General features: G+C 40.2%; 1 protein-coding gene across 3 annotated transcripts in view; it reads left to right on the forward strand.

The window, feature by feature from the left end:
- cep192 (centrosomal protein 192) overlaps positions 1 to 24,079 on the forward strand; it is a 45,255-nt gene extending 21,176 nt beyond the window's left edge. Inside the window, exons 24-48 of one of the 3 annotated variants that reach the window (XM_082150221.1) lie at positions 2,188 to 2,418; positions 2,824 to 2,949; positions 3,092 to 3,235; positions 3,309 to 3,372; positions 6,045 to 6,184; positions 6,324 to 6,416; positions 12,654 to 12,772; positions 12,928 to 13,113; positions 14,891 to 14,981; positions 17,316 to 17,495; positions 17,577 to 17,837; positions 18,104 to 18,225; positions 19,060 to 19,169; positions 19,262 to 19,424; positions 19,505 to 19,686; positions 19,831 to 19,954; positions 20,112 to 20,217; positions 21,102 to 21,309; positions 21,560 to 21,636; positions 21,727 to 21,822; positions 21,917 to 22,036; positions 22,236 to 22,345; positions 22,515 to 22,644; positions 22,910 to 22,968; positions 23,408 to 24,079. In XM_082150221.1, the coding sequence (XP_082006347.1) occupies positions 2,188 to 2,418; positions 2,824 to 2,949; positions 3,092 to 3,235; positions 3,309 to 3,372; positions 6,045 to 6,184; positions 6,324 to 6,416; positions 12,654 to 12,772; positions 12,928 to 13,113; positions 14,891 to 14,981; positions 17,316 to 17,495; positions 17,577 to 17,837; positions 18,104 to 18,225; positions 19,060 to 19,169; positions 19,262 to 19,424; positions 19,505 to 19,686; positions 19,831 to 19,954; positions 20,112 to 20,217; positions 21,102 to 21,309; positions 21,560 to 21,636; positions 21,727 to 21,822; positions 21,917 to 22,036; positions 22,236 to 22,345; positions 22,515 to 22,644; positions 22,910 to 22,968; positions 23,408 to 23,540 (3,375 nt within the window). In that variant the 3' untranslated portion in view covers positions 23,541 to 24,079. The remainder of the gene's footprint in view (positions 1 to 2,187; positions 2,419 to 2,823; positions 2,950 to 3,091; positions 3,236 to 3,308; positions 3,373 to 6,044; positions 6,185 to 6,323; positions 6,417 to 12,653; positions 12,773 to 12,927; positions 13,114 to 14,890; positions 14,982 to 17,315; positions 17,496 to 17,576; positions 17,838 to 18,103; positions 18,226 to 19,059; positions 19,170 to 19,261; positions 19,425 to 19,504; positions 19,687 to 19,830; positions 19,955 to 20,111; positions 20,218 to 21,101; positions 21,310 to 21,559; positions 21,637 to 21,726; positions 21,823 to 21,916; positions 22,037 to 22,235; positions 22,346 to 22,514; positions 22,645 to 22,909; positions 22,969 to 23,407) is intronic. The other 2 variants (XM_082150223.1, XM_082150222.1) reach the window with 2 other exon arrangements.
- Positions 24,080 to 24,446: the final 367 nt, after the last annotated feature.

The raw sequence follows: 24,446 nt of genomic DNA on the forward strand, positions 1-24,446 counted from the left end.
CCACTGTCGGGCCAGTGCGAGCCAGGGCTTTAAACGGGCCGTGCCGGGCTAATAGCACCGGGCCAGAAGCTCCACAGCGCTTCACTAAAACACGGCCGTAACACGCCTCTCTGGAACAACGTCACACTAACCCATCATTTCACTAACAAATGGAAGTTTTATCAGAAAACTGATCAGAAATCACTGGAAACCGCGTTGAAAACAAACATGATAAAAGCGGCCGTTTGCTGGCATTTTTGTTGTTTACTTGAATATTTAAAACCCAAGCATCGATGTTTTACCACAGGTTTACAATTAAAAGTGATACATTGATCATAATGAATTAATTTGTCAAAATTGCACATTAGTCGCTCAGAAATAAATTACCGTTAGGTCTATTTCACAAAAGAAAGAGGACACACTTACTTCTTCAGTCACGTCTGTTTCTGTTTATCTGGTAGTTACAGGACATATTTACATCACATTTAGAAAGAATTATCATTTCTACAAATATATGCCACCAAAAATACGACCTGAGGAGCTTTAGCAGCACTCTCTCGACTCCCATACAGATATTTTCCGTCAGAGAAACAGAGGAAGCTCCCGAAAAAAAAGTTGCTTTATTTTATCATGATAGTCCGGTATAAAGAGACGAGACGTAGGCTACTGACAAATAAAATAAAAACATGACTGTGATAGCCTTTATGATTGGTCTGATTTCTTCAAGCGTTCACTGTTTTTACACTATGCGTATCTTCAAGCGTTTACTATGTTTACTATGGTAATGGTTAGCGCGCATAGTCTTTTGCATCACAAACACAAGGCATTCAAACATGAACGCGAGTTAAATTATTTTAAAAGTCTTTAATGCTGACAGAATCATCCGGCGCTGCCGTCTCCCGACTCAGGCCACATTTACACATAGCCGGGTATTTAGAGAAACGAATATTTCTCCCCCTCCGTTTTCAAAAATAACATCGTGCACACAATATCGTTTTCAAAAAAAGTTGTCGTTTACATCAACCCGCATAAATACAAAGGGGCGGCAGTGTAAGGAGAAGGATAAAGCCATGCAAGCCAATCAGAATCCTCAAAATCGACAACGACGAATAGCACGAGCGACTTCCTGTTCCTTTCAAAACAATAGACATGGCGCGAGGTTCGTTCGTGTGGACAGACAGCGAAGCAAATGCAAACAGGCCAAAAGCGTTTTCACAAAAGTAAAAATGAGTACCACTTTAACAGCATCCATGATCAAATAGTAGCCAAACAAACTCATAGACAGTATGGAACAAACTCTAAACATAGGGCGCTCACATGACGTAAGCATTTTCTGGCGCATAATGTGACGTTTGAGAACCTAAAACCCCGTTTCTCCCAGTTGACACGGCAACACATAACCGGCGTTTTCAGAAATCTCCACTTTGGCCGGAGTTTTTAGAAATAATCGTTTTCTGGGATAAAAATGGCGTTTTCGTGTAAATGACAGGCCAAAACGCAGGGAAATATCTGCGTTTTCCCATCGTGTAAACGGGGCCTCAGGTTTACTCTGGACTCTGTTCGTAACCACTCCTCTAGCCCGAGCGATCTTCCTTGTATAGTGCCCTCTGGTGGACAAACTATGCAGCGCCAACACTCATAACATGGTTGAAGGGTGTTTCGTCCGCTTTTATTTTATTTTTTAAATATTCATTTATCGGCCATTATAAATGCCGATACCGATAGTTTGAAAAATGCCTAATATCGGCCGAAAATATCGGCCCGCCGATATATCGGTCGGGCTCTATTTACTTCACATAATATGCAAAAGTCGTTCACAGCCATGTTCACTCCGGTATTTCGCTCGATGGTTTTGTTTTCGCATCATACATGTGTTTACAGTGGAAGTTCGATGCGGCTGAGCCAGCGCATAACACACGTCATAACCAAACGTTTTGTGATTGGCTTACGGGTAACCAATGATTTTAAACTTCAGACAAGCGCCAACCCCCCCCCCCCCCGTGAGAAAGAAAACGCTTTTCTATTATGCCCGTCCAGACTCTGTCTACGAAGCAAAGCGAAGTAGCAGAGTTTGGTATTACCAGGCTAGGCCTTGGGTCTATATTTAGCAAAATCTGGCCGAAAAGCAGTTTATCTGAAGCCTCTTGTAGATAAATGTCTTAATTATAATACTGCGTACAAAAATGGACAATAAATGTTTCATTTCAGGTGGAGTCTCTCCCATTCCAGTGGCTGATAGTAAAGAATAAGACCATAATTGGACCTAAATGTACAGAAGAACAGAAGGTTTTGTTCATAGCTCCAAGGGCTGGACTGTATCAATGTACTCTCAGTGTGTCATCCTGGCCTGCGTCTGCAGAGATGGAGATGGTTTCACACGCCGAAGTCTTTGCCAAGAAAGTGGTGATGATCGCTGTGGCTGAAAACCCTTCAATAGAGGTTAAAAGAGTTTCCTTTGCCCTTATTGCTAGTTCAAAGCACTAAAACTGCATATAAAAAATTATAAATTGTACTAGAATTAATGATGTGGTGGTTTAAAGGCCACTTTACACTGTACCGACGGACGGCAACAGACACTTGGTCGAGTTTTGTCGGATCCGCACGTTTCCCCTGTCAGAGCCTGTTGCCGTCTGTCGGAACTTGTTTTTGCTGATTTGAAAATGCTGAGTTAGAATGTCTGAGAAGTGACGCGCTGTAATATGGTGACTGTCTCCGTTGGTCTGCATCTGTTGGTGCAGTGCAGATTGGCCTTTTTACCTGAAATTTTTCTGTAGGTTTCTTTTAGAATTTTTATCCATGTGAAATGTGCAAAAAAAACTGTCTTTCTCTTATTTTAATAAATAGGTAGATGTTGGAAAGACGGGCTGCTTGGAATTCGGGGACCTGGCGGGGGGCAGTACTAAGACTCTGCCACTCAAAGTGGTCAACAGGACTTATGCCACTGTGCCTATTCGACTGGTTATCAGTGCGGTCAGTGAGATCTGTCAGCATTTGTTTTTGAAAAACGTATTAAACAGTTGTGTATGATGTAATCCTTATGAGACTTTTGACAGATAATGACAGACCTCGTTCAGTGGCATGTTAAACAGTTTCAAGGTTTTGTCTCTCATAGAATGCATCAGCATGGCATTGTTTCGGCTTCTCTAAGAGCCCGGTTGCCATGAGCACAGACAGTTCCCTTCATTCTGGCTCAACCATGACCTCACTTTCAACTTCATCAGTCATAAACCATGTGCTGCATGCCAGTTATTCAGAGGTGAATATCTCTCTAAATAGTTTTTTCTGAACTAATGGTAAATTTGAGTGTTTAAAAACATGTCTTTTTCCAGAATCAAGAAAGCTGCTTGGTGTGGGTTCATTTCACTGCCCCTCAGAAGTACATTTCAAGTTCAGGTATGTCTGTATGTTAACCTACAAACTAGACACAAGTTGAGAAATGTTCATCCTGTATTAGTAGCATATCAGTGATACTAAAATAACTTATAAATATATATATACACACCGATCTGGCATAACATTATGACCACTGATAGGTGAAGTGAATAACACAGATTATCTCTTCATCACGGCACCTGTTTGTGGATGGTATATATTAGGCAGCAAGTGAACATTTTGTCATGGTCAGGGGTGGCCAAGGCTCATTGAAGCACGTGGGGAGCGAAGGCTGGCCTGCGTGGTCCGATCCAACTAGGGCTGTCAACGAATATTCTAAATTCGAATATATATTCGAATAGTTTTAAAAAACAGAAATTCGAACGTGAAAATTAATATTCGAATGTGAATTTCGAATATGGAAAAACACGCCCGCGGAAGCAGAGGCGCGGCTGTCTCCTTTGCGAGTGGGCGCGCGCGCTGCCTGAAGCCTTGTTTATACTTTCGCCTGTCTCCGCAGCGCGAGTCTCCGCAGACTGCGCGCGCACCTCCCCCAAACGGACGAGGCGTTTATACTCGACGCGCTCGCCGTTGTACTATTCTTTGAAACGATAGGGGGCGATTCGCGCTCGTGCGGACGCGTCGAGTATAAACAAGACTTGAGGGACAGGTCACACGAGTCGCACTGTCTAGCACAGCGTCACTGCTGAAAGTTGACAGTGCACTAAAAGACAATGGAATAAATTGCAATAAGTTTTTCCTTTTTTTAATACAAGCACCAATAATGTAAGTATAGCCTTTTTCTTTTTTAATAGCACTTTATTTTTTATGAACCTCAGGGTAAAAGTTCTTTGTTGTCACATTTCTCGGAATTGTGTGCCTCATTTTATTTAAAGTTAAACAGAAAAGTTCCATGTTTACCACAGCTCGCTCGGAGCGTTCAATGTCGGTTCTATACTGTAAAACTTCAATTAATGTTAATACATTTGTTTCAATCACTGAATGAAGCCTGCTATATTTGGGGCAAGAGTCGCGACCTTAAATTGCTTGCACAAAACTCTTGATCAGCACTCAACATGTGCTTATTGTTGTTCATTTAAACCGTTATGAGCAGAGAGAGCGTGAGCGCGAGGGCGCGAGAGAGAGAGAGAGAGAGTGCCTGCGAGTGAGCGAGACTGAGGTCTGCGGTCTTGGCCATTAGTTTATTTACTTGGTTTTGTGTTGGTAATACATTGTCAAATATGTTTAAACTTAAATTAACTACCTATACAAGTTATGTATGTCTCTTTGTATTAATTTGTCCTGTTATTGACGTAATGCGCGTCATTGAAAAAATGCGCAACCAGATGTTCGAATAGTTCGAATATTCGTGTGTTTTTTAGAGGGAATATTCGAACGTCATTTTTGAGCAATTTTGACAGCCCTAGATCCAACAGATAAGTTACTGTTGCTCAAGAAGTTAATGCTGGTTCTTATAGAAAGGTATCGGAATACACAGTGCATCGCAGTTTGTTGTATATGGGGCTGCCTCGCCGCAGACCAGTCAGGGTGCCCATGCTGGCCACTGCCAAAAGTGAGCATCAGAACTGGACCACAGAGCAATGGAAAAAGGTGGCCTGGTCTGATGAATCATGTTTTCTTTTACATCACGTGGATGGCCAGGTGCGTCGCTTACTTGAGGAACACATGGCACCAGGATGCACTGTGGGAAGAAGGCAAGCTGGTGGCGGCAGTGTGATGCTTTGGGCAAGTTCTGCTGGGAAACCTTGGGTCCTGCCAGCCATGTGGATGTTACTTTGACTCGTACCACCTACCAAAGCATTGTTGCAGACCATGTACACCCTTTCATGGAAACGGTATTCCCTGGTGGCTGTGGCCTCTTTCAGCAGAATAATGTGCCTTGCCACAAAGCAAAAATGGTTCAGGAATGGTTTGAGAAGCACAACGAGTTTGAGGTGTTGACTCGGCCTCCAAATTCCTTGCTGAACAAACAAGTCCGATCCATGGAGGCCCCACCTCACTACTTACAGGACTTAAAGGATCTGTTGCTAACATCTTGGTGTCAGATACCACAGCACACCTTCAGGGGTCTAGTGGAGTCCATGCCTCGACGGGTCAGGTCTGTTTTGGCAGCAAAAGGGGGACCAACACAATATTAGAAAGGTGGTCATAATGTTATGTCTGATCTATGTGTGTGTGTTTTTCATGTTTTATTTGTCTCTTTTCCATAATTTTTTTTTCTATTCAATTTTGATAATTTTTTCCCAATTCTAATTATTTTTAGTACATTTGAGTTAAATTAAATGAAAGTGAGAAATTATGCCTTGCCCACTACCTGAAATAAAATGCGTTTAATTTTTTGTTTATAATGTATTTTAGTTATGGTTTATTTTTCCAAGTAATGGAATATATATATATATATATTATATTTTTTTTTTTTATGGTCTATAATAAGTCAAGTATATTTGTATAGCGCTTTTCACAATACAGATTGTATCAAAGCAGCTTCACAGTATTACATTAAAATAATACAACAAAGTTTGTTTCAAGAGGAATTTATTGATTGATCAAATTAAATTAAATATCCCCAAAATATCCACAACTGAGCAAGCCAAAGGCAACAGCCCTGCCCTGTATCCAGTAAAATAAGGCACGCAATGAACACAAGCTGTCTCTCATTTTTTTGTATTCAGGTGAGTTGGGGCCAGCTGATGAATACAGTGCACGGGTGGATATTGAGGTGGACAGTCCAGGCCCCAGTCATGTGATCCAGAGTGTAGCCCTGAGGGCAAGGGTAGGCACTGCAAGAGTGCATGCACCCAAAGACCTACAGGTAATGGAGAAAACATTGTCTCTACAAGCTACAAGACACACCTTGCTTTTTTGGGTTATGACATGGATTCAGTTTCAGTTTTTTGCTTGCTTATTTGCTTGCTTTCTGTCACTTATTTACTACATGAATGTCTGTACAGACGGTGTGTCTTCAGGCTCCTTTGGGGCAGACTGCAAAGCAGACTCTTCCCTTAAAGAATGCAGGCAACATTGATGTTCTGCTCAGACTAAAGGTACCTGATATGAGCTTTACTTTTTAATACACTTAGATGTTTCTCATATATTGACCACATACTCTAGAATAAATACCTTAGAATTAGGGATGGGGCCGATCCGATCCAGTATCGGTATCGGGACCGATACCAGCGTAATTCACGTATCGGATTTTCCCGATCCAACCTGCGGAGATATCCGATATCCTTGATAGTTGGGGGCCTTAAGCACATTTTCGCGCAAATTCATCTAAAAGCGCCAGATTTGGCACAGATGTAGCTCAGGTCATACCGAAATGATTTAGCTAGGGCGCCGGAGCCAGCGACCCTCGGGGCCAAGATGGCGGCCAAATCCAATATGGCCGCCGCCCGAAAAGGGTTCCGGCTTTAACTTTTGAACCACATGAGTTACAAATACAAACTTGATATGTTTTTCAGCTTAATTGATCATGAGAAACACATAGGAATGTTTATATTTATGACCCAGTATATCTGGACCCCTCGATCCTCCAATTCCAATATGGCTGCTGTCCAAAAAAGCAGTTTGGGCTGTAGTATGGGGCCTTACACACCATTGTTCGCGCAAATTCATCTACAAGCACCAAATTTGGCACAGATGTAGCTGAGGGGATACTGAAATGATTTAGCCAGGGCGCCCGAGCCAATGGTCCCTGAGACCAAGATGGCGGCCAAATCCAATATGGCCGCCGCCTGAAAGGGTTTCAGCTATAGCTTTTGAGCCAGATGAGATACAAATACAAACTTGATGTCTATTTTACCTTCTTTGACCATGGGAAACCCATAGGAATACTTACATTTATAATTGGGTATATCAGGACCCCCCAAATTCCCTAAATTTAATATGGCCGCTGTCCGAAAAACGGTTTTGACTACAAATTTTGAACCAAATGCGCTACAAATGAGGATGTGGTGTCTATGTTATGTTTATTGACCACAGGAAGTCCATTGGCATATTTATATTTATGCTTGTGTAAGTCTGGAACCTGTATTCTTTTCAAGACTGTGGTTGAAAATCCTTTTTTTTACCACAACTTTGAAGGTTCTCAATGTTGATTCATTTCCTTATAAAAGTGAAATGGTTTTCAGTGTACCACAGGTGAATACATTTCAAAGTGTAATCATATAAGAAAGAATAAGACACAATTATTATTGCAAGGCAATATTTATATTATGTTAAAATAATAATATAGTCAATTTTTCCAAAACTCTTAAAGGTTTGCTTAGCATTAGGGATGGGACGATTACCGGTTTCACTATAAACCACGATAAAATGTACTGACGGTTAGTATTATCGTTTAAAATTGAATTATCATTAAAACCGTGTTTGATTATCGCGATTTTAATAACTCACTGTAAATCCTGTCCAGCCAGCAACAGTCTGACGCAGGCGCAGCGCGCAAAGTTGTTGTTTTTTTATTCGAGAAGGAATGGCGGAAGGCAGTGACCGTGCTTGGATTTTTCAGCCTTTTAAGAGGACCAAATCTGAGGTGTGGTCATATTTTAACTTTTACAAAAGTCCTGAGTGAAACTTAATCGAGGATGGTCACTACAATAGGGGGGAAACACTTCAAATCTGCCAAGTCGTCTTGTTTGACCATCACCCACTGTTTATAGCGAACGCAAGGCAAGTTAACTTTGACCTCAATACCAAAACTACGTCTGAGAAATAATTGGGCACAAAATGGTGTTTTGAGTTGAAATATTATCTCACTCACTTGAAATAAACGTGAAGCTTCCGCAAAGAAAAGTTTGCAGCAAGTGGCTTTGAGCCAAAGACGAACGATCAAGTTCAAACAAGACTATTAAGAGTGACATTTAAGGGATAATAATGTATATCATTGTACACTTATTACACCGATTATTATTTTAATTTTTTTACCACATAATTACAGGGACATACAGAATTGAGATTATTGTCCATTTTGTACAACGTACAAAACAATTGTTCAAAAACGGAGACGTAAGACGGCAAGTTGTATTTGAATGAAACGAGAGCGCCTCCGTTGCGATACATGAATGTGTGCTGTGTTATAATGCGTTGCTATTGACGACAGTCATTATAAGGAAGGAAATGCCATAGAATATAATCTTGCTTAAAAAAGTACATAGAGCTGCTTGTTTTATTTGTTGTTTGTTGATTTTCAAATATTAAACTGTTTTCAGTGTGAGCATCAGTTCTTTTTGAACACTTTCATCTCGTTTTAACAAAACTGTGATAATATTGATAATCACGATAATTTTGGTCACTATAATCGTGATATGAAATTTTCATACCGTCCCATCCCTACTTAGCATAACAAAAAAACAGCAATAACATAAAAAACAACAGTGAATTCTTATGGTCTCTCACATGAATTATCATTATCACTCACAATCACCGGATCTCTCATTGTCTTCACCATCATTGTTTGTACAAGCACCCTCACATGCACATATAGAAGTGCAACGAACTCCGGCTTTACAGCACTTACAGTGCCCTCTACATGCTGTCTTGCAGCCACAGTGGAGGAGAATGGTGCAGGCTTTACTGGCGTCTCCGAGATTAGTCCAGTAAGGTTCCCAAGTCTTGCTCGTAGAGTCCCGAAACCATCCCCATGCATTAAACTCTGGGATATCTTGCTGGACAGCGGTTGCCTGATTCCAGTAGAAGCTGGCCTGCAGCAGTGCTCTTTTGATGTGCTGAATCAATGCAGCTTGGGTGGGTGGCAGGTTCTCGAGAGACTTGGTACCATTCGAGAAAAGGTGATGTCTAGCTTCATCTACACGGCTGGCACCACAGCTCTTGCTGTACATGATGACGACCATACGCTCCAGTCTTTGGACATGGACGTCATTGTTGATCTGTTCAGGCTCCAAGGTGAGGGTAACCAGAGATTCTGTGAGATCTGGTGTTGCCTCCCAAGCTGCCCATGCACTCTTTTTCCCATGGCACAGGAAGGCTGAGGTTGTGTCACAGCCTGTTAAAGCGTGGAAGAGTGGTAAGGCTAGTGACTTCTGGGGACCAAGATCCTTGCTGATTTCATGAGCAGGAATGTCCCTATAGTTTTTTCCACCTGCAAAGCCGATCCAGAGCTCTGTGAGGCCGAGTGTGTTGAAGAAGCGGATGGCAAGGATGACAACATCGCTGTCGACAGTCCGGACAAATGCCTTTTTATGGCCATTGGCCCCAGCATGTGCAAGATGCAGGATTATTCTTGTATCTGCTTCTGGATGATTACAAGGCTGAAGGGCAGACATGTCATACCCTGGTCTGTTGGAGAGTAGAGCATCTTTCTTGGTGGAAAGGAGGAGTTTACCTGACATGCCATGCTTGGTTATCTCTTCACTGATATATCCAAATAGTTAGATATATAACAATATATCCAGTATATATATAATAGATATATCCAGTTACGTTTTGGAATTGGAGTTCTCCCATCTACTTTAGTTCTTGATCTGGTTCCTCTGCGTTGGTGAGTTTGTGTTTTGAGGTTCTCCTCTGGATATGTATCAAACACAATATCCAATCACGTGACAGATTCATAGCTCATGTGTGACCTCACAAACCCAGCAATATTGGTGTTAACGTAGTCATGGAATGTTTTTTCAGTAGTTGGCCGGACCATTTGGACCATGAGCTATGAATCTGTCACATGAGCTCATCATGTACAGCAAGAGCTGTGGTTCCAGCCGTGTAGATGAAGCTAGACATCACCTTTTCTCGAATGGTACCAAGTCTCTCGAGAACCTGCCACCCACCCAAGCTGCATTGATTCAGCACATCAAAAGAGCACTTCGGCAGGCCAGCTTCTACTGGAATCAGGCAACCGCTGTCCAGCAAGATATCCCAGAGTTTAATGCATGGGGATGGTTTCGGGACTCTACGAGCAAGACTTGGGAACCTTACTGGACTAATCTCAGAGACGCCAGTAAAGCCTGCACCATTCTCCTCCACTGTGGCTGCAAGACAGCATGTAGAGGGCACTGTAAGTGCTGTAAAGCCGGAGTTCGTTGCACTTCTATATGTGCATGTGAGGGTGCTTGTACAAACAATGATGGTGAAGACAATGAGAGATCCGGTGATTGTGAGTGATAATGATAATTCATGTGAGAGACCATGAGAATTCACTGTTGTTTTTTATGTTATTGCTGTTTTTTTGTTATGCTAAGCAAACCTTTAAGAGTTTTGGAAAAATTGACTATATTATGATTTTAACAATTTGACATAATATAAATATTGCCTTGCAATATTAATTGTGTCTTATTTTTTCTTATATGATTACACTTTGAAATGTATTCACCTGTGGTAAACTGAAAACCATTTCACTTCTGTAAGGAAATGAATCAACATTGAGAATAACCTTCAAAGTTGTGGTAAAAAAAAAAGGATTTTCAACCACAGTCTTGAAAAGAATACAGGTTCCAGACTTACACAAGCATAAATATAAATATGCCAATGGACTTCCTGTGGTCAATAAACATAACATAGACACCACATCCTCATTTGTAGCGCATTTGGTTCAAAATTTGTAGTCAAAACCGTTTTTTGGACAGCAGCCATATTGAATTTAGGGAATTTGGGGGGTCCTGATATACCCAATCATAAATGTAAGTATTCCTATGGGTTTCCCATGGTCAAAGAAGGTAAAATAGACATCAAGTTTGTATTTGTATCTCATCTGGCTCAAAAGCTATAGCCGAAACCCTTTCAGGCGGCGGCCATATTGGATTTGGCCGCCATCTTGGTCTCAGGGACCATTGGCTCGGGCGCCCTGGCTAAATCATTTCAGTATCCCCTCAGCTACATCTGTGCCAAATTTGGTGCTTGTAGATGAATTTGCGCGAACAATGGTGTGTAAGGCCCCATACTACAGCCCAAACTGCTTTTTTGGACAGCGGCCATATTGGAATTGGAGGATCGAGGGGTCCAGATATACTGGGTCATAAATATAAACATTCCTATGTGTTTCTCATGATCAATTAAGCTGAAAAACATATCAAGTTTGTATTTGTAACTCATGTGGTTCAAAAGTTAAAGCCGGGACCCTTTTCGGGCGGCGGCCATATTGGATTTGGCCGCCATCTTGGCCCCGAGGGTCGCTGGCACCGGCGCCCTAGCTAAATCATTTCGGTATGACCTGAGCTACATCTGTGCCAAATTTGGCGCTTTTAGATGAATTTGCGCGAAATTACCTATTTATGTGCTTAAGGCCCCCAACTATGAGTCATGTCTGCGCTTTAACGTTGTCTGCTGAAATGACTCCAAAAGTGATTCCCGCCGGCTAGTCTGCTAGCTGGCTGCAAACTGCGGAATGGATTTCCTGAACGGAGGCGCGGCTCAATGAGACACAGAGTTATGAGACACGCCACCGCTCAGGAAATCCATTCCGCAGTTTGCGGCCGCTGTGTGGAAATTCTTCACACTGGAAACACCGCAGAGCAAGACAGCAAAATGCAATGTTTGCAAAGCCGTAATTCAGAGCTCGTTGAAGCTCCCTCGCGTCGTACAACACAACGAATGCAATCAAACATTTAAAAAAGCACCACGTTACTGTGCGTTCACACCAAACGCGAATAGCGCGTCAAATTCGCGTCTGCCGCGTCTAGTTGGACGCTTGAATATTTTGAATCCATTCGCGCGCCCAGAGCGAAATTGACGCTCGTAAAAAGCAAAAGTTTGAAGCGAAATTGACGCGCGTCTGAGGCGAAATCCGCTTGTCTGTTTGCACATGGCTGATGTTGATCGAGCATTCATCGAGAGAGTTACAGCATCGGAGCGAGGATCACCCTTTAGATAGTGTGTGTGTGTGTAAGATGTTTACACTTGCACTTTTCTTATATTTCAAGACTCAAGTATTTGACATTTTGGGAATGTAATAAATATTGACATGACCTACAGTTGCATATTTGTTTTCAGAATGGGATTTTTCCTGTTAACAGGATTTACTGTTTTTCTGACTTCCTTTTCTGACCTTATACTTACCATACATGCATAAATATGTAGGCCTTCATATCATACTTGCCTGTTGAGAGGAGTTTATTTCAGCATCATATAAAATAAACAATAATGATAATAATAATATTAAAGCAAACACAGCTCTGGTATCGGAATAGTATCGGTATCGGCCGATATCCAAATTCAGGTATCGGGATCGGATCGGAAGTGAAAAAATGTGGATCGGTGCATCCCTACTTAGAATATGTCTCAAAAGCTTTATTTTTCATTCTAGTTTCTTTTTCTTTCTGGCTGTTTTTCAGAGTACTGATGGTGACCGCTGCTTCACTGTGAGGCCAGAGGAGCTGACTCTGAAAGCTGGAGAGGAGCAAGGCGTAGTGGTCTCCTTTACTGCCCAGGACACACAGAAACACAAGGAGAGGTATGTTCATTCATATAGATATAGTAGTTTTTTGTGTATGTTAACTGGTTTAGTCCTCATCAGAGGGGCGGGGTATAAACAAGTATGTTCAAAATATACTTGCTACTTCATATTGTTGCACTTTCAAGTAACTCAATTTTCTTTTTTTTTCTTAGCATGTTGACGATTCTGGTTCTACCCAGTGGACCTCAGTATGAGGTGATGTTGAAAGGAGAGATGGTCCAAGGAGTTTCTTGGAAAGTGGCATCCCTACCTGCTGTATTATCACAGGCTGAAGTTCCACCCATCCTCTCCAACAAACAGTTCATGGCATGGGGAGGGGTTACGCTGGGCAGAGCAGTGTGAGTACACACAGCCATAGAATGTAGGGTTGTAACGGTTCAAATTACTTGCGGTTCGGTTTGTATCACGGTTTTTAGAGTCACTGTTTCGGTACGGTTTGGTATGTGTGCTATGTTAAAGAAAAAAGGACTACTGTCAAATAAAAATAAAGACAATAAGAACAAATGAAACTACAAGCAACTGCACAAATACACTAGAGTAAAGATTCAAATTAAATAGTGTTTTTCAGGTATCTAACAGTACTTTATGCAGTGTTATTTTAAATTTGATTAGTTTTCAGAAACAGAAATTGAATTGTCTTCTCTGTATACATTAAATCCTTATTAAAAAGTTACCAAAGTTATTCAGTCAAGAGCAGTGAGTAGGGGTGTAACGATACCCTCATGTCACGATTCGATACTGAACTCCCTATATGATATTGTGATACTCTAAGACATATGGTAAAAGGTTAACAAAAAATGTACAGTTGATTTAAAATGCTAAATTTGGTATTGTGTGTGTGTGGAAATGAATGGGCTTGGACTTAGTGCTGGTAACCCAATGTACAGGACAATGGTAACACCAGAATAAAAATATTCATGATTCTGAAACTGAAAATACAGAATTATTTTAGATGAATGCTTGTCACTGGCTAGAGACATTTAAAATAATGTAGGCCACTTTTTACTGGTAACATAATTCATTTGGCATTATCAGGACCCACAAATATTCCCCCATTGCATTATTATACATTTTATAGTAGTTTAATGTCGTACTGACACTAAAACTCTGTAAACTTAAATTTTTTCCTCACACAGAAATGTTAATTTTGGGTGAATTATACACAATAAATAGTCACTATCCACGATACATATTGATGCATTTTTATATTGTGACATGATATATTGTTACACCCCTAGCTTTTTTTCTTCTTTTTTTGTTATTAACATTAAAAACTGAGCATATTAGACAAGTATATTTGGCTTTATACTGCACTTTATAATGCACTGATCCAATATACTGATAGACTGTTGTCTTTCTCGACTGTTCGGCTCACCAAGACAGTCATGTTGACATAATTTTGTTTAAAATTTGTCCGTTCAAGCACAAGAATACATGAAAGAGAACCTTGCATAACATGGTCAAGTTATTTCACGTCATCTTTCGCTTAAATGTTTAAATTGGCAAGGCTTAACACATGCAAATAATAGTTTCATGATGATTCAGCACTGGCCCGATTGGGACAGTAACAGTTCTGTCAACTGTCCCAAGTGTCTGTCACGCTGTCTCTGGGCCTTTAGGCTGTCCTCATTGTCGAGTCCTGATCACCTCTTTCGTTTATTGTTGTCTTTTTGAATTGGCAATGGGCTCTTGTTTAAACATAGCGGCTCTATCAGCAACGTGTCTCCTTCGCTTGCCATGCTGAATTGCAACACGCCAGCATGTAAGGAACTGATGGCAGCAACAGATTTACATACACAGTTAACTGGACAGCTACTCTCGCATGAAACGTGTGTGTGTGTATTCACATGTGTATTCATTGACAGAAACTTGCATGAAAGGAATTCTGTCTGTTTTGTGCAGTGTTTTTTTTCTTTTCTTTTTTTTTTCTTTTTTTTAACCAAACCATATCATAGATGCATTGTCAGATTTGAGATTAACCATGGTGCAAATGCATGCCGAAACCGTGGGTGGAAAACAATACAGTTCGGTTTTTCACTAAGAACCGTTAATAGAAAGTCAACGAAACTGCTGTAAATGTAAACATACAAATGAAATGTGCTTTTGTGTTTACAGGCAACAGAAACTGGTGCTAAGAAACAATTCACCCTCTACATCACAGCAACTCAGACTTCTCATCAGGGGTCAAGACCAAGACTGTTTCCAGGTAAGCTAACTTGGTTGCTGTGTCCTAATTTGCCTACTTATACTTTGCCCTAAAAGTATGTACAGTTTTTGTGAAGAAAAACTACATACTTTTGAGTGTGTAGCATACTTAGGCAAGCTTTGGGACATACTACTAAATCATAGAGCGGTCCGTTAAAGACGCAATTGCCGCTTAGTTACTTGCATCCTGCCTCCGTTTAAACTGCCCTGTCAATCTTGTCACAGTTAAAATCCTCCACATTCAATTTAATTTAATTTCCTTCCAAATTGGAGAGAAATGTTAGCCTGACGTCGTCATACTCAGATTCTAGTCAGAATATATGAGTCTGATACTGCTCCATTGGGCTGTGATTAAGGGGCGTGTTTCAACCGAACCAGGGAAGAAAATGCCTCTGCACTCAATTGGATAGACCTACAACCAATCAGAGCAACGGAGTAAGTGACGTATGTTCTTCATTCATCTTTCCGACAAATGCCTTGATCGCGGTTCTCTCTTCCTCTTTTAAAGTTAATGCGCTGTAGATATCTTCTATAACAGACGCGATGGCGGCATCTTTGTTGTAAACTATTTCAACCCAAGCACTCTTTGGTGATGTGGATGATTATGTTACTGTTGATCCTCTGTCCATCATCGTATAAAGCCCGCCCTGACAATTTGATTGATCCGAACAGCTCTGGTTCGAGCATAGTTGCTGATTATTAATCTCTCAAACCCCTTTATCTAAACCTCTTAATCTATCTAAACTATCTTAACCATTGGTCTTGCACATCTGCCATGTTTGTAGTTTAAGATGTTTTACTCAAGATGTTTGTAGTTCTAATACAATCCTTGTCCAATGTGCATTGGGTTGTGGACAATATTAGCCATTAGAGTGCATGGATCTGCACTATAACATATTTAAGTCTATAACATACTATGAGTTAAGACACCAATTCTAATTTGGATTACTATTTAGGATGGATAGTATGTAAATTGGGACACAGTATTTAGTTGTGTACATTCTGCTGCCAAATATACAAAACTGATGCTCACCAGCTGGTCGATAACTTGCTGCTGCATGTTTTAGAGTAAAGCGCTGTGTTAAGTTACATGCAAGCAGCTTATGATGACTCGGACAGCATGGTTTTCAGTAAATACTGCTCCACGTGAACTCCTCAGTACAGAGATTTTGGTTTGCTTATGTGCATTCAAAAATGCAACATGACAACATTTTTCCCATATTTGAAATAAGAATTGTTTTAATCTGTTGTCAACAAAAGAGACTCTGTAGTTTTCTGCCAAAATAACAACATTTTTCCCATATTTGAAATAAGAATTGTTTTAATCTGTTGTCAACAAAAGAGACTCTGTAGTTTTCTGCCAAAATAACAGCTTTATGGTTTAACGTTTGAAAGCAAAGAAATTAAATAAATGAATACCTATACCAGTATCGGTTTGGGCCCGATACTGGGCTCGTGTGCTCATACTCATTAAAATGCTCCAAAACCAACGGCACGCAGCATGTGTTCAGTACAGTGTTTATCCATACAAAGAAACCGACAACAAAACAAACACAGATATGGATATTAAAGATGCCTATGAAGTAGTATCTGTAGTAGTAAGAAGTATGATTACTAGAATAATGAGCATAACTTCAATATTTACGCCTGTATAGCTGCTTTGCACAAGCTGACAAGTAAAGCACTCTAATTAGATTGTGTGTGTGTGTGTGTGTGTGTGTGTGTGTGTGTGTGTGTGTGTGTGTGTGTGTGTGTGTGTGTGTGTGTGTGTGTGTGTGTGTGTGTGTGTGTGTGTAGCGGCATTTGTATTATTGCCTTAGAAATGCATTTCTTGTTGTATTTCATATTTTTAATGAAACAATATTACCCATTAGCATTCCCATTCCTTTCAACGGCAGTTGTTTGAGCCAATCTTCTGGTAAATGTAATAAGTATTTGTGTATATAGTCCTAAGTATTTTGAGAACGTAGGGAGAACGATATCACGTCATTCAGTGCTTGATGTGAGTGGCCGTTGCCTACAAGCTCTTTTGGTGTGATTTGCTTGTTGCGAGACTCTGATTGGTGGAATTTTCTGTACAGCATCGTGGGTAATTTTGGGTTTTTCACCATAAATTAAAAAAGTTGAGAAAACACATGGCTTTAACAATAGCACTTCCCATCGATTAACCTCTGAACTCACAGTAGGTCTGTTTTTAAATTTTTATTTTTATTTTTATTTTACTTCCAGAACCCAACTGTTGCACTCTAAGGAGCTGGTTGGCAGTATATTCACATTTGTCTATCCACATTTGTTTATCTTTTCTCTCCGGTCTTTTTCTGTCTCAACCCTCCAGCTGCAGAGTTCATTCGGCCCAGATGAGCGACTGACACGTAACAGAGAGCTGTCAATCAAACCCAAAGAGGATGTGACTGTTCATCTGCTCTTTGCTCCCACGCGCGTTGCCTCTATGCTAGCCAAACTGGAGATCAAGCAGTCTGCTGCTCGTGCCTCCCAGCCTGGGGTCAAGTTCACTGTGAGTTTATTTATAATCTCTGATAAACTGTAATATTGTGTCACTAATGGGTGGTGTTACACTTAATCATGGTGTTCTCAGATCCCTTTGTCGGGATATGGCGGCACAAGTAACGTGATCCTGGAGGAGTTGAGGAAGCGTTCTGATGGCTATGTGGCCACGATTGGTGGAGTGCAGGCCGGCCGTGTCAGTAAACTCTGCGTGTGCGTGCGGAACACGGGCTCACGTGCTGCCTTCGTAAAAGTGGTACCCTACAGCAATCTTCAGAATCGAGCTGTCATGGACTCGACCATTATTAGCTTATCCCCTTCACAGTTTGTTCTGAAAGAGAGAACGCAAGAGGTGAGCCACGTGCACATTTTACTTTGGTTTTTCAAAAAAATAAAATAATAATTTTATATTTTATTTTTTTTAAATAATTTTATTTAATAATTTTATTTATTTTTTTTGGTGGTGATTTTTATATTTAGTTGGTTTTTTTTGTTGTTTTTTTTTTTTAAGATTTCTTCCACATAACATTTACAGATTTTATTCAGAAATTGCTTTTGGACTGCCATCCATGTTTACACCAGTACTGCTTGGAAGATTTATCAGTGCTGCTTCTTTAGGTGATCACAATAGCGATGAAGGCTTCACGCAGAGAGCAGGCACTCTGTCAGTCCGCTGCCGCTCTCCTTGCAACTGTCTGCCTCTTCTGTGGGGACGAGGTCTCTCGACAACAGTTCAGGAAGTCAGTGACTTTTCTCATTTGACTCGATTAAATTCTTCTCATTTAATCTGAGAATTCAGTCAATGTATTCCTGATGCAAAGCTTATTCTAACAAAACATGCTGATTTGGTTCTAAAGAAACATTTCTTCTTATCAATGATTAAATCGTTTTTGCTGCTTAATATTATTGCAGAAACCGTGATTACGCTACCATTCAAAATTTTGGGGTAAATAAAATAACTTGTTAGCAAGAATGCATTTAAATTGATCAAAAGTAACGTAAATACATTTATAATGTTTAATGTAAAATTACATTTCTTTTTCAAATAAATACTATTCTTTTTAACTTTCTATTTATTAAAAAAATAAAATAAAATTTAAATCCTGAAAAATATCAGCACAGCATTGATAAGAGCTGATTCTTGAGCTCCATAATGATTATAGGAATACATTCAAATGTTAAAAAAAAATTTTAAATTGAAAACTAATGAAAGGAAACATTTCAGTAATTGATGTACTCTTGCAATGAAAAAATAATTGAAAACTTACCAAATAATGTGTATTTTCTTAGAGGCTTCTAATTGAACATATAACAGTGTGTTTCCAATCTAGGAAACCTACTATCAAATTTATTTAAGTGTTGCATGTAGCCGTCCGTAGTGCACTGGAGATCTTTTTGGAAATTAAACATAATTCCTAGTATATGATTCACACTTACCTGCTGAGGACATTACCTCCTTGATGTCCTTATTAAATATCGAATTGATGTGGAAAAGGAAAGTTCAGTTGATTTTTTTAGACATTGTGTGATGGTAAGTCATGTTTTATAATTTTGTATTTTAATCTGTTTTCAAGGTTACTACAAATCAAACCAGAAGCAGGGAATAAAGTACTGTCTGAGAACAGCTTATTGAAGAGTATCCCCTTTGATGAAATGTTCCTCGGGGAGGAGCAGGTTCAGGAGGGTAAGATTTTGCTCAAATTGAATCGCTTTTACTCAACTGACCCTAGTTATGAATTTATTTATTTATTGGCTTTATGATTGGTTCATTTTCAGCCTATGATTTGCCTCAGAGGCCAAATGAAGCTCAAATTTTCTATGGCAACATGAGCAAAGTGATGCTGTCACTGTTTGGCACTGTGGAAATGTCAGATTCTGGAGAGAGCGACCATATGGAGTCCATCAGACCTTCACAACGGCAGGCTTCCGAATCAGACAGGTAATCATCCTCAACGAATAACGTGGTGATCACAAACGAATGCTTTCAGACTTTACGGTGCTGATGAAGTTAATGTGTAGTTCTCCACGCAGCGGTTTGGGGTCATCAGGCCGTTACATCAGTAATGTTTCTCTGGACGTGCTGCCAGTCAAAGGTCCTCCATTAAGCCCATCAGGACCTGTGCTGAAACAAACAGCGCTGAACCTGGAGAACACATGGAGCATCAAGCCTGAACAACTGGTTCTCACTGCACCCACTATCAGTAAGTTTAGGAATGTGATATTGAAAATGACCTCAAGTGGTTTAAGTGTTAGAACATTAGTATTTGTTTGAAGCAAATACTCTTAGCATAGTGGGATCGAATGCTTTCCCCTCTGAATGTTATTTTCTGTTGGTTTATTTGCAGACAGTGCAGCTGACACCAGGCATGTGCAAATACTGAACCGCTCAAACAGAGAGCTGAGCTTTGAGCTGTCCTGGCCTGCCCACTGCCTGACCATCACCCCACAGCACGGAGTCATTGAACCTCAGTACGAGACTTGCATATAAACAAACACCTGGAAAATCAATGAAACGCAGTCACCTTAACATTTTGCTCTCATATTTCATTTAAAGCACATAGCTGATATAAATATTTGCCATTTCAACAAATTTTAATCTATAGTTTTTTTTTGTTTTTGTTTTCAGGAGCCACTTACAAATCCTCATCAGTCCCAATCCCTCTCTGGCAACCAAATCCTCAATGCTTCCCTGGAGTGGACAGATCTATGTACAGTGTGATAATCAACAGAAGGTACTAGTTTCCCTCAAAAAAAAAAAAAGTTTGGAATGTACATGTTTTAAAGGATTGTCTCTAGTTTATATATCAACAAGTGTGACATGCTGTTGCTTTACCACAGAAAATCTTTTTAAAGTAATTTTCTTGTTTGAAATCCTATTCAAATCACATTTCTGGTTTTCCGTTTCAGTCTGACTGCTCTGATCAGATTTGTTTGTAGCTATTCTGCCTGTCACTTTCTTATGCCACGTCAAACATAAACATTTCAGACGTTGTAGGAAACATGCTGAAATTGTTGCAGAAATAAGGTTGTTGCAAAGTGCAGATCGAGCAGAACATTTCAGTATACTGCTAGTCGGCCTGGCCTACACACCTCTTTTGAGATAAGCGGAGATGGCAGCAGTTACGTTTGCCAGCCTCACCTGTTTCTGCCGCTGCTTCATATAAAATGTAGAAGTCCAGCATCACGGCTTGCCATTGACATGCTGTAAGACAGCATCTGTATTGCAAACGTCTCCATATTGCTAATGCTGTTTTTTGCCATTGGCATACCAATGAAATTTCTTCGCCATAGAAGCCAATTCAGAGATTCTGGAAAACTAAACAGCACCACGGGGGGAAACAAATCGATCTAAACCATTGCGATACACAATGTAGACAGTCAATCCTTTAGATCAGATTCCAATCAGAGACAAATAATCAGATTTGAACTGACGGTGTGAACAGTTGTTGCACAAGCATATGGAGCAAAGCATTCCAGTGAGTTTAATAACAGAAATGTACATTTAAAAAAAACTAATTATTTTTGTACAAATTTATATACGTTACTGCAGATGCAAATAAAACATCATGGTGTTGCTCTCTCTGTAACGTCTATTCTTATGTCTCTTTCTTTGAAGTCCATTAAAGTCCAGATCCGACAGGATCTGGCCATGGATGTCTCTTCCACTAGCTGTGCTACGGACCGCTCTTTATGCCCACTACCCCCTCAGGCTGAGACCCCTACCGTACCAGGACAGAAACCGCAGAGCAGCAGCGCCCAACCTCAGGTTGAGATCAAGAACCGAACCCTTGTCTTCTCACCCACTGCCTCTGGAGAGTCATCAGGTAACTTAAGAACCTGCCACCTGAACTTTATCATTATCATAGTCAAAATTGCATATTGTAATTTTGTCTTCAAGATAAAAGGCCCTGTTGTCCCGTCTTATGTCGCTATGTCTCTGTACATTCACTTTCTCAAAAATAACCTGTCATTATTTGTCCAGTAACAGGATTTTAATCAGTTTGTAATTTCAGTGCAAGTATGAATTATTGGCCTAATAAAATTGTGTAAGGAAAGCTTCTTTCCTTTGTACAGAATGTTCCCTGGAAGTGGAGAATCATGGAGAGGAGGTGAGGTGGTACCTCTCTTCATTTGCACCTCCATATGTGAAGGTGTGTGATTGTTGGCACTTATGTAATTTTGACACCTTTTATTCCTGAGGGATTTATTGATTTTGACTTTGCTGTTGTCTCTTGGTTCAGGGTGTTGATAGCAGTGGAGATGTTTATCGTGCCACATACTCTGCCTTCAGGTGTGAGAAGGTGTCTGGGACTTTAGGGATTCAAGAGAGGATGAAGGTAGGGCTGTGTGTCAAAACATCATCTTGTCTCTGACGGATCTAATGCAATTTAACCAGATTCAACCCTTTTTTTGGTGGTGTTTTGTTAAAAGGTTCCAATCACTTTCCTCCCACGTGACCGAGGAGATTATGCCCAGTTTTGGGATTTGGAATGCCACCCTGCAGCCAAACCTCAGCACAAGAGCCGCGTTCGCTTCCAGCTGTGCGGCACTGTAAGTGTCTTGAATGCAGTGTTCTGTAGTTTGTGTCTTTTATAACCACACTATCCTAATGCAACTCCCATTGTCAGCTGAAAGTGTTATTTCAGTCATGCATTAATCAAAGAGAGAATCAAAAAGTAATACATGTGCAGTAATCTATTGGGAATGGCAGTCTTTCACAGTTTTTGAGTGTATTAATTTGTGTGTGCAGGGCATAAGAGCAGGAGAAGGAGCGAGTGTTAAAGAAAATTGCTCGTTGGTGAAAACAGAAGCCACTATGAAGAACAGGAAGAGACTGGAGTCTGCAGGCTCAAAGACAGGGTAAGAGTCTTTTTCACACAAGTACCACTGACCGTCTGTCTTATTAACATGCGGAACTCAACACTACAATCTGCAGCCAATCTAAATCTGATCTATAGAGAAAGATTCAACTTTTCCCTCCAAAACATTTCATGGGGCTTATTTTGCTGTTTATCTTTAATTCATCCAGATCTTCAACTGAGACCCAAAAGAGGGGAGTGTATGCACCCCAAAGTCTGTACACATTTCCTGCCACACGTGTGGGCGTCACCAGCACGCTGAAGGTTAACTTCAGAAATAACTCCTTCGACACACATGAGGTGAGAACACTAATGACCTTCAAAGAAGTCACATGACATTCGTAAAGCGGCAATAACTAATCCAAACATACACTTCACAGTTGTTCAAAGTTCTGTTTCTATGAGGAAAAATACATAAGAATTCACAGAGCAATTATTTACATATAAAATACATTCAAGTCTAACAACTTCAGTCATATTGCATGTTGATGTGTGCAGTGTTATTATTGCTGCTCCTAAATGTCTGGCATGAGACTTATTTTGAGCTTTTCTAATTAACTTGCAGCTAAAATTCATAAGTCCTAAAGAGCCTTTCCACATCAAGCATTCAAATTATTCTCTAAGGTGAGTTAAATCTTCTCTCGCTTATTCTCTAGTAGTAGTAAGTCTTACTGTTTGCTCAAGCCAATTTAATAAATAATAGCAAGTAGAGATTTTATTGAAGCATTCCATGTCACTTCCTGCTGCCAATGCCTGATGTGAAGGCTCTGATTCTGAGCTCAGCCACAGGTCGGCCAGAGCGGGGTTTTTTATTTATTTTTTGTGGTTTGTAGTACTGTATGCATGTGATTGTGTACTAAATGTGTGTGTGTGGTGTTAAATTAATCATTTTTAATTTACACTCAAACTTGTTTAAATATATATATTTTTTATTATTATTAATGTGGAATTCATGTTCAACTATTTTTTGAAAAAATGTTCAGTAACATCACAAGCTAGTTAGGTATGCTATTATACCTGCATGTTTTCAAGCACTTGAACCTTTTTCCATGTGGCTTTCCAGATCACAACACTACATCAACCTCCCTGTGCAGTTCGTGCCGGCCGCTGCGGGCCAGTTTTCCGGCACACTACTCGTACAGACGGACACAGACGCTAAACTGGCCGTAGAGCTCAATGGAGAAGCCTTGCCATAAAGACCTGCTCAACATACCGCTCACCGCCAGCAGAGGCCACTGCAAGACGAAGCTAATAATGAAGAGACATACTTGAACCTTTTTCTTCTAAATGCTTTGCAAAAGAATGTCAAGCTTTGTGTTTTCCCCCATCCTTAGTTTTCTAGTTGTTGTCAACTATCATCTTATACTTTCTTTGGATATAAGCACCATGCAATATGGATATTATATATCCAGCATCACAACATCATTTTAATGTGTTTGCCACAGTTTATCACCTTCGTATCACTGATGTAATGTATGTATCAGTTTTCTACCTTGTTGTAAGGATTTGTTTCATTTTGTGTAACTGTTAACATGAGCTCACCTGTTGATAGAAGTGTCATCACATAATGAGGCCGGACAAATATTTTAAAGAAAGATTTGAATCACCATTAGTTGAAGATTTGCATAATGCTCTGTTCAGCACAAAAATCGTGTTTTTTGTTTAGTTTTTTGGTCTGTGTCGTAGGTATTTATTTTAAATCAGTTCTTGATCAATAAAAAAATTATTTAATTTATTGGTGAATTGTCTTCCACTAATGTGTATCCTACCCTTACTATTTAAGCACCGATGGTGAGGGGACCCTATTGGAATTGCTCCGTTTATTATTATTATTATTCCGCTTCTCCAAAGTGAATCACTTTTTTGAGGGCCTAAACATGCTCAAACTCACAAAACTTTGCACATGCGTCAGAAGTGGTGAAAATGTACGTGTGAAATGGGTTTCAGAATTGGGTGGGACAAAATGGCTCAATAGCGCCCCTACAATATTTCAAATTGCCCCTGGCGCAACGTATCACGTACGTGGACGAAATTCGGTACATACATGTAATGACCCAATACCTCCTAAAAAGTCTCATTGAGCGTAGCCCTAAACACAACAG

Source organism: Leuciscus leuciscus, assembly GCF_965113295.1.
Source record: "Leuciscus leuciscus genome assembly, chromosome: 20".
NCBI lineage: Eukaryota > Metazoa > Chordata > Actinopteri > Cypriniformes > Leuciscidae > Leuciscus > Leuciscus leuciscus.